Source organism: Arachis stenosperma, chromosome 5 (assembly GCF_014773155.1).
Source record: "Arachis stenosperma cultivar V10309 chromosome 5, arast.V10309.gnm1.PFL2, whole genome shotgun sequence".
Taxonomy (NCBI): domain Eukaryota; kingdom Viridiplantae; phylum Streptophyta; class Magnoliopsida; order Fabales; family Fabaceae; genus Arachis; species Arachis stenosperma.
In genome coordinates, this window is record NC_080381.1 from 31,978,768 (window position 1) to 31,989,054 (window position 10,287).

At 41.7% G+C, this 10,287-nt stretch overlaps 1 protein-coding gene across 1 annotated transcript; it reads left to right on the plus strand.

Moving 5' to 3' along the window:
- The first annotated feature begins 4,829 nt into the window (after window positions 1-4,829).
- Window positions 4,830-6,329, plus strand: LOC130980662 (uncharacterized). Its single transcript, XM_057904321.1, has 4 exons — window positions 4,830-5,346; window positions 5,522-5,668; window positions 5,750-5,844; window positions 5,982-6,329. The coding sequence occupies exons 1-4, from the start codon at window positions 4,830-4,832 to the stop codon at window positions 6,327-6,329; spliced, it is 1,107 nt and encodes a 368-aa protein (XP_057760304.1).
- Window positions 6,330-10,287: the final 3,958 nt, after the last annotated feature.

Consider the following 10,287-nt stretch of genomic DNA (forward strand, 5'->3'; position numbering starts at 1 on the left):
AAGTCAACCCCAAAAGAGCCTGAAAAACTACCTTTGTTTTTTCAAAAAATAAAGTTGCTAACAGAAAAGTAACTAAAAGCATTCAAAAGTCAGAACCATATAACTACAAAATAAAAAGATTTTAAAGCCCATAAGCCGGGCTACACACAAATACACCAAGAGGCAATCATAGAGGATCCAAGGACTTCCCAGTTGTAGCATCCCGGGGTGAAGGAAGACGAGTCTGAAGAGGAACCGCATCAACTGTCCCATCATCCCGGTTCAGAATCTGGACATCTGGATCAGACTCAAGCTGAGCAACCTCAGCTGCTAGAGTTGAAGAAGGTGGTGCAACGAAGGCTTTGGTAGCAGGTACAGGAGGAGGGTCGACTTCATCATCATCAGGGTTATCTGGAACTATCTTACCCTCTTTTACGATGTTGTCCAAGCTGAAATGAGTAAGGTCAAGATCGGGTGCAAGAACTTGAATTTGATCCCTTAGATTCTCATAAGCACCATTTACACTACCCACCAGATGATCCTGGAGCTCGGTATAATCAGCTCAGGCAGATTCCAACTCTTCCCTCAGACCCATCATCTCCCAATAAGTTGTAACATAACTATCCTTATGCTTCAAAGCCATATCTTCAGACAACTTGGCAGAAGCTGCCAAAGCAACAGCCCGAGTCTTCTCCCCCTGCAATTCCTTCTTCAACTTGGCCACTTTCACCTCGAGCTCCTCCTTCAAGCCCTTAATCCGATCAAATTCCGACTTGGCCTCCTCCATAAAAGCCTTTGTAGCATGGATAGGAAGATCTTGACCGGTCCGATATAAAGCTACTCCCATGTGTGCCAGTTTAATGCCACTCCGAGTGATAAAATCTAAGTGACAAAGAATGGATACATCATCAGTAGGCATGACAATTTGTTGATCAACAAACCCGACCGCATCAAAATCAGGAGCATCTAGATTAAAAGGCTCGACAGTTCGGGGTATTTTTGGAGGAGGAGCGGCCGTAGGAGAAGAAACAGTAGCAGAAGCCTGGAGAGGATCGAGCAAGTGGACCTGAGGGGTAGGGATCATCCTCCTCGGTCCGGGAGAGCTCGGTACTGATGGCTTGGACAAAGCATGAGAAGATCCCTCCCCAGCCACTCTGGCCGAGATGTTCTGAGACGCAGTAGCCTTCCTCACCTTCTTAAAGGCCTTCATCGAGTCGTTATTTTTTGCCAACTCTGAAAAATAAAAAACAAAAGTTTACAAACCAAAAAAGAAGAAGAAAGCAGAAACAAAACAAAAACATATCAATTTTTAAATACCCAATGCAATTCGGACAAGGGACGGGTCCCCCAAAAATTTTTTAGTGTTAAGATGAGAAGGTTCCCCCCAAATATCTTCCAAAACATTTACAAAGGCCTGCTCGACCTCATCGAGTATCTCCCACGTATATCGAGACACCACTACATTCTATTGCCAACACAAGGGGAAGACAGGCTCATCATTTGCTTCCAAAAAAAATGGCCGAGCTCCCTCAACTGCTCGGACCTTAAAAAAGTAATTCTTTAAGTCCCTGAAGGACTCATCATACATGGAAAAAACTTTATGTCCTTGGGCAGATCTAAAAAAAACCCATGAGGCTTTCTTTTTTGAAGAAATCCCGGGCTTGGTTAAAACAAACAGATAAAGGAAAAGAGTCTGAGAAGGAGTAACGTCCAACTCTTGGCAAAGAAGCTGAAAGATCTTGATAAACCCCCATGAGTTCGGATGGAGCTACATTACATGACCACAGCAGATCGGTCTCAAAGGAAGTAAAAGGAAAAGTGATATTCAACTCGCTAAAAAAATAGTCATAAGCGTAAAAGAAAGGGCGCTTCCCCTGGGTCAGAGCAGGAAAGAAAACCCTCTCCTTGGAATTAGGTGCTACCAATTCATAGTTCCTTTCCTGATCTCTACTCTTACAGAGGCGGTGATGTTTCCTAAGCTCCACACAAAACTCAGCATTCACCACAGAAACACACATTAACACAAGGGAGTCCAACAAATCGGACATCGCCTCAGGAACCTTAGAAGACGTCTCTACAATATTTTTGTGAGAAGACATGGCCAACTAGTCCTACAAACAAGAAATAAAATGGATTACTAAAAAACATCTCGGACAAATATGACACAGAGCAATACAAGTAACAAAAGGAAACCCCAGGATCCACACTAAAGATCCAGGGGCATCCTTTGGAGGCAAGTTACGGAATAAGGACTCAGAAAAACCTACAAGTCTACATCTCTACACATCCTAATAGGAAGATAATTCCCCTTTTCAACAAAAGCAACACTCTGAGAAGAAAGCCACGAGCTATAAATCAAAAGTCATAAAAATAACTACCTCCCCAACTCACAGTCTCAGCTTATCAACAAATGGAACTACCAAACGACGAAAGTATCAAGAAGAAAATCAAAACGAGCCAACAGAAAAAATCGTTACTTTCTACAAAGGTTCATCAATAAAATCATCAACATAGCGAAAGTCATCAAAAGGAGCAACATTTTGGGTAAAGAAAACAGGTTCATAAAAACCAGAAAAACATGCAGCACAGCAACAAGTAAGCACGACGACGCAAAAAGATTCAAGCTTCCCAACATGCATTCAAGCAAAACCAAAAATTTACCACCAAAGAACCGAAGGCAAAGCAAAAGAAGTAAAGAAGCATAAAGAAGAACCAACCTGGAAAAAGGAAGCTTCGAAGGAAACTGAGGACGGAAAAATAGAAACCAGAATCGCCTTTCAGAGCAAAGAAAGCACCAACGAGAACCAAACAACGTCGCAGGGAGAAACGTGAAAATGCAAATTTCAGGCGAAAATAGAAAGTGAGAAGGAAAAGGGGAAGTTACGAAACAGAGAAGAGAAACTGTCTTTGTGAAAAGTTCAAAATAAACAAAGAAACGGAGCATTAAAAGAATTAATGAGGTTATTAAATTCTCGCACATTCCCAAAGCAAGAGACGCGCATTTTCAAAAGAACAAAAATTCAAATAAAAAATGTTCCGCATTCTAAGGAGAAGTCTACAAAGATGAAGTCGACAAAATGCTCGAGTTCGGCTTTGCCAGAGAAGGATCGAAGTCCTAAAATTAAGACTCGACCTCAAAAGAAAGACCGAGCTCGAGCAGGGGCACTGTTCATACCCTGGGTCAAGCTGTATGACCCGGGATGTTTAGCAACGAGACGACCGATCTCTTCAGGTCAAAATACCTGACCTCTTCTCAAAGAGCTCCGCCAAATTGCTAGGGAATCCCAATAAAGGGCCCAAATAGAGGAAAACGACCCAAATCCAAAGGCAGCCCAAGCCTATAGAGATAAGGGCGGTTCCCATGAAGATAAGATAAGATAACTAACTTACCTTATCTGGAAAGGTCACTCTACACCATTATAAATACACTGGAGTACCCAGGTATAACTCATACTCGAATTCTACTAAAAACCTGATTAATACCTTTGCTAACTTAAGCATCAGAGTCTCTTGCAGGTACCACCACCCTCCAGTGACGCAGGATCAGCACCACCACCAAGTCCAACAAATCAGACACAGCGACTCCAGCCACCATCATTAAGTCGGACACGACAACTCTGACCAGTACAGAAGATCTCGTCCGAGATCGACCTACAGTTTTAGGTAACCCTCGGAACAGTTACGCTTTACTGTTTTAGTTATGCTTTAAGATGAATCTTGTGATGGATATGAAGTTCTAGGATTGCCTCTGGCGTCCCAGGGTCTTATATCTTACATAACTGGGCACTATTACCATACTGAGAACCACCGGTTCTCATACCATATTCTGTTGTTATTTTTCAGATGCAGGTCGCAACCCACCTCGGTGAGTTGCTTCGATGGTGATAGAGCGGAGGATCCTAGATATATTTTGAAGTCTTTTGATTATTTTGCTTAGTTTTCTCATCTTTTGTATTTACTTTTGCCTAGAGGCTTATTTTGAGAGAAAAACTTTTATATGCTATTTTAACTTTCAGAATTCTGTATTGTCTGTATATAGCTAGCCGGCTTAAACTCCGTGAGCCGTTGCTACATCTTTATACTACTATACTCTGATATTTTGTTATATTATATCTATATCTTGTGCGTTAAGTTTGTAGCTTTGTGAGTACATTTTGCACTTTTTAAATCCTATTTTTGAGTTGTATCCTTCATCGGGCTTCTAGAATATATTACCTCTTCGGTATATAATATGTGTATGCCTTAGAATTTTCGTAACCTTTGCTTTACGACGCAAGGTAAATCTTAGGATAATTAGGGTGTTACATTTAGTGGTATCAGAGCGGTTCGTCCTCATGAGCCTGAGGGATGGACCGATTTTGCTCAATGCATAAGTCTGTGTCTTTTTCTTTGATGCTATTTAGGTTATCTCATTGATATTGCATAGCATGCTTGTTTGTGAGTGCCTTTTGGGATAATTGAAGCATTAGGCTTTTGATATTGAGACTGATCACCTTGATATCGATTGTTTGGTATAGACAGGAACCCTAATGGCCACTCGCTGACAAGGTCGTACACGTTCATGAGCAGAGAGTAGAAATGAGCAACCGGCCGAAAACCATGTTGAGTTCATGATGGTGAATCTTGCGAACACTATAGAGGCGAATGCTGCTGGGACTCTACAAGCTGTGCAGAGGTTAGGCCAACCTACTCGAAATGGAAACGGAGACAAAAATGGAAATAATAATGCGGAAGGAAATAGCGATAACATGGGAGGTGCTCCGATGACCTTGGCTACTTTTCTCAAGGTTCATCCTCCAAGTTCCAGAGGTTTAACCAATCCTACGCAAGCGAATAATTGGTTCTAGGCCATGAAGCGTAATTTACAAGCACAGCATGTTCCGAACAACCAGTATGTAGAGTTTGCTGCGTATAAGCTTTTGGGAGAGGCTCAGGATTGGTGGCAAGGAGAATGCCGCTTGCTACAGCTTCAGAATGCCAATATCCCTTGGGATGTATTCCAAACGGCTTTCTATAAGAAGTACTTTCCTGAATCTGCAAGGGAAGAAAAAGAAATGAAACTAATGCAGCTGAAGGAAGGTTCCTTGTCTGTGGCGGACTATACTAGCCGATTTGAGGAGCTCTATAGGTTCTCTAGGGTGTGTCAGGGTGCCTCGGAGACCTATGAGAGTTGGAAATGCATTAAGTATCAAAGGAGCTTGAAGGATAACATCATGTCTGTTGTGGCTCCTTTGGAGATTCGGATCTTCTCCAATCTTGTGGACAAGGCGAGAGTTGTTAAAGAATATGCAAAGACAGTAGCCTCGTCAAGGGACACTCATGGAGGAAACAATAGTCGTGGACGTGGCAAGTACTTTCAGCCGAGGGGTCAGAATGTCAAAAAAAGGACATGCACCTCAAGGTCAAGGAGGCTTCAAAAAGAACACTTATGATCAGTTCCAGCGTGGCAAAGGGAGAGGGAATCAGAGTAACATTTCTCTGGATTTAGCTTGTGATTGTTTTGGATGTTTTCATCCATATGACTTTTGCAAGATTGGTATAGGTGGTTGCTTCAACTGTGGTTTGCCTGGTCATATTGCGAAGGATTGCACTTGTGGGAAGAACCCGAATGTAGGTCAGAGTCAACACCAAAGGCGAGTATATGATGTGAATGCCAATGATGCTACTAAGGCGAATCCTCTAATGAGAGGTAACTGTTTAATTGGTGATAAAACCTTAGTTGCATTATATGATACTGGAGCTTCTCATTCATTTATTTTATTTGACAAAGTTGAAGAGCTAGGCTTGAAAGTGTCGGAATTAGCATTTGAATTGCATGTACATACTCTGCATCAGACGGTTATGACTTGGTCAGGTTGTAGGCAAGTAGGTTTCAATCTTGAGGGTAGAGACTTCGTGCATGACTTGATTTGCTTACCAATGGTTGGGTTGGAGATGATTTTTGGGTTTGATTACCGTCAAAGAACCGAGTTTTATTGGATTGCTTTGAGCGGTCAATTCAGTTTATGCCGAAAGGAGAAAATGGAGCAGTGATAGCTGAGGGTTATTACCTGAACTCTGTAATGGTGCACTGTAGTGGGGAAGAGTATCAGGGTTATATACTGTTGGCTGCGAATACGTTAGGTGATAATCAGAAGTTAGATCAAATCTCGGTAGTTAGAGGATTTCCAAAAGTATTTTCGGAAGTGTTTCCGGAAGATATTCCTGAGTTCCCACCCCAAAGGGAGATTGATTTTGCGATTGAATTGGTGTCGGAAGCCGGACTAGTGTCGATTGTGCCGTATAGGATGGCTCCGATAGAGCTGGCAGAATTAAAGACTCAGTTGGAAGAGTGGTGCACGAAATTGTGATCTCAATGGCGCCAACAACTTGGTACGCTCAATTGTAATCTCAACTCTTTTTCACAACTTCGCACAACTAACCAGCAAGTGCACTGGGTCGTCCAAGTAATAAACCTTGCGTGAGTAAGGGTCGATCCCACGGAGATTGTCGACTTGAAGCAAGCTATGGTTATTTTGTAAGTCTCAGTCAAGCGGATTCAAATGGTTATAAAGTTTTGATAATTAAAAGATAAAGAAATATAAAGATAGAGATACTTATGTAATTCATTGGTGGGAATTTTAGATAAGTGTATGGAGATGCGTTGTTCCTTCTGAATCTCTGCTTTCCTATTGCCTTCATCCAATCCTTTATACTCCTTTCTATGGCAAGCTGTGTGTTGGGTGTCACCGTTGTCAATGGCTACTTCCCATCTTCTCAGTGAAAATGGTCCTCTACGGTTTCTGTACGGCTAATCAACTGTCAGATTTCTCCTCTCGGATGAAAAATACCATGCACAGATATCATATGGCAAATCAGATGTTGGTTCTCGATCGTGTAGGAATAGGATTTACTATCCTTTTGCGTCTGCCACTACGCCCTACAGTCGCGAGTTTGAAGCTCATTACAGTCATCCCATTCCAGATCCTACTCGGAATACCACAGACAAGGTTTAGACTTTTCGGATCTCAAGAATGCTGCCAATGGACTCTAACCTATACCACGAAGATTCTAATCTCGGATTCAGATGCCCCATTTTCAGAGAGGAGTCGATGTGAATCATTGATTAGAAACCCAAGAGATATATATTCAAGCTTGTTTTCATATAGAACGGAAGTGGTTGTCAATCACGCGTTCATAAGTGAGAATGGTGATGAGTGTCACATAATCATCACATTCATCATGTTCTTGTGTGCGAATGAATATCTTAGAATAAGAATAAGCATGAATTGAATAGAAGAACAATAGTACTTTGCATTAATACTCGAGGAACAGCAGAGCTCCACACCTTAATCTATGGTGTGTAGAAACTCCACCGTTGAAAATACATAAGTAATAATGGTCCAGGCATGGCCGTGAGGCCAGCCCCCAATGTCTAAGATAGCATAAAACTAATCAAAGATCCCAGCATCCAAGATGAAAATACAATAATAAAAAGTCCTATTTATACTAGACTAGTTATTAGGGTTTACAGAAATAAGTAAATGATGCAGAAATCCACTTCCGGGCCCACTTGGTGTGTGCTTGGATTGAGCATTAAAGCTTTCATGTGTAGAGACTTCTCTTGGGGTTAAACGCCAGTTTGCAGGCTGTTTTGGGCGTTTAACTCTAGCTTGTAACTTGTTTCTGGCGTTTAACACCAGAATAGGACAAGGAATTGGCGTTTGAACGCCAATTTGCATCATCAAAACTCGAGCAAAGTATGGACTATCACACATTGTTGGAAAGCCCTGGATGTCTACTTTCCAAAGAAATTGAGAGCGCGCCATTTGGGTTTCTGTATCTTAAAAAAATCCATTTCGAGTGCAGGGAGGTCAGAATCCAACAACATCAGCAATCCTTTTTCAGCCTCTGAATAAGATTTTTGCTCAGGTCCCTCAATTTCAGCCAAAAAATATCTGAAATCACAGAAAAACACACAAACTCATAGTAAAGTCTAGAAATGTAAATTTTGCTTAAAAACTAATAAAAATATACTAAAAAGCAGCTAGATCCTACTAAAAACTATCTAAAAATAATGCCAAAAAGCGTATAAATCATCCGCTCATCAAAGAGCTTCTGAACAAGAGGTTTATTCGACTGAGTGTATCTCCATGGGGAGCACTTGTTTTATTGGTGAAGAAGAAGGATGGTGGAATGCGACTTTGTGTGGAATACCGACAGTTGAACAAAGTGACTGTGAAGAACAAGTATCCGTTGCCTAGGATTGATGACTTAATGGATCAATTGTAAGCAGCTGGAGTATTTTTCAAGATCGATTTAACATCCAGTTACCATCAGATAAGGGTGAAAGAGTAGGATATTCAGAAAACTGCATTTAGGACGCACTCTGGGCACTACGAGTTTGTAGTGATGTCCTTTGGGTTAACGAATGCACATGCTGTGTTCATGGATTACATGAACTGAGTATTTAGTCCCTTTTTGACAAATTCGTGGTGGTTTTCATAGATGATATCTTAGTTTATTCTAAGACAGTGAAGGAGCACGAGGAACACTTGAGGATTGTGTTGCAAATCTTAAAGGAGCGGAAATTGTATGCTAAGTTGTCCACATGCGAGTTCTAGAAGGAGGAAGTAAAGTTCCTAGGTCATGTGGTAAGCAATGGAGGAATAGTCAGGTATTACCAGAGGCGGTGATGGAATGGGAAAGACCAACGACAGTGACGGAAGTCAGAATTTTTTTGGGCTTAGCCAGGTATTACCAGAGATTTATTGAAGGATTTTCCCGAATTGCACTACCGATGACAAAGTTGACAAGGAAGGAGGTGCCATTTGTGTGGACGTCGGAGTGTGAAAAAAGTTTTCAGATGTTGAAACAAAAGTTAACTTCAGCGCCTGTTTTAATCTTAGCGGAATCGCATGAACCGTTTGAAGTATACTATGATGCTTCCTTGAAGGGTTTGGGTTGCGTGTTGATACAACACCGAAATGTGGTGGCTTACGCATCACGTCAGCTGAGACCGTATGAGGTAAATTACCCAACTCATGACTTGGAATTAGCAGCGACTGTGTTTGCATTGAAGATTTGGAGACACCACTTGTACGGACTGAGGTTTAGTGTCTTTTTTGATCATAAGAGTCTCAAGTGCATCTTTGATCAGAAAGGGCTTAATAGGCGTCAGAGGAGGTGGATAGAGCAGCTAAAAGATTATGATTTTGAACTAAGTTATCACCCTAGAAAGGCGAATGTTGTAGCGGACGCGTTGAGTCAGAAGTCTTTAACAATAGCTTGGATGAGAATCAAGGAAGAGGAGTTAGTGGATAAGTTTGTGGATCTTAAGCTAGATATTGGTGAAGTTGCCGGAAGAGCTTGCTTGAATCAGTTGTAAGTTTCAAGTAAGTTTAAAATAGAGATTCAGAGGGCTCAGCAAGATGAGAAAAAGCTTCAGCAACTATTTCAACCAGTTGGCAAGAAGAGGCATGGAGAGTTTACTAAGGATGATGAAGGGTTGTGGAGATATATGGGGAGAATTTGTATACTGGATGTTGGGAGTTTGAGGCAAGACTTGTTGTCGGAAGCTCACAACAGTGAGTTTTCTATTCACCCAGAAAGTACTAAGATGTACTATGATTTAAAGAAGATGTTCTGGTGGCCTGGAATGAAAGGTGATGTAGCTACGGTTGTGTCTAAGTGCTTGACTTGTTAGAAGGTGAAGATAGAGCATAAAAAACCGTTGGGAATGCTACAACCACTTGAGATTCCTCAGTGGAAATGGGAAGGAATTGCAATGGACTTTGTGACCGGTTTACCGAGGACTAGGTTGGAATTTGATGCGATTTGGGTGATCGTGGATCGCTTAACCAAATCCGCTCATTTTCTGCCTATCCGAGTAAACTATTCTATGGAGGAGTTAGCGAGATTGTACACCAAGGAGATTGTAAGGTTGCACGGTGTGCCATCAAGCATAATGTCGGACCATGATTCCCGATTCGCATCAAGGTTTTGGGGAGCTTTCCAAAAGGCTTTCGGTACGAAGCTATGTCTTAGCACCTCCTATCATCCACAAACGGATGGCCAATCGGAAAGGATTATTCAGACCTTGGAAGATATGCTAAGAGTGTGTGTGTCTTGGATCAACCTGGAAGTTGGGACCGTTACATGCCATTGGTGGAGTTTGCATACAACAACAGCTTTCATACGAGCATTGGGATGGCTCCGTATAAGGCTTTGTATGGACGGAAATGCCAATCTCCACTTTGTTGGTATGAGACTAGTGAAGCAAGTGTATTGGGTCTTGATTTGGTAGCAGAGACTACTGAGAAGATTAAG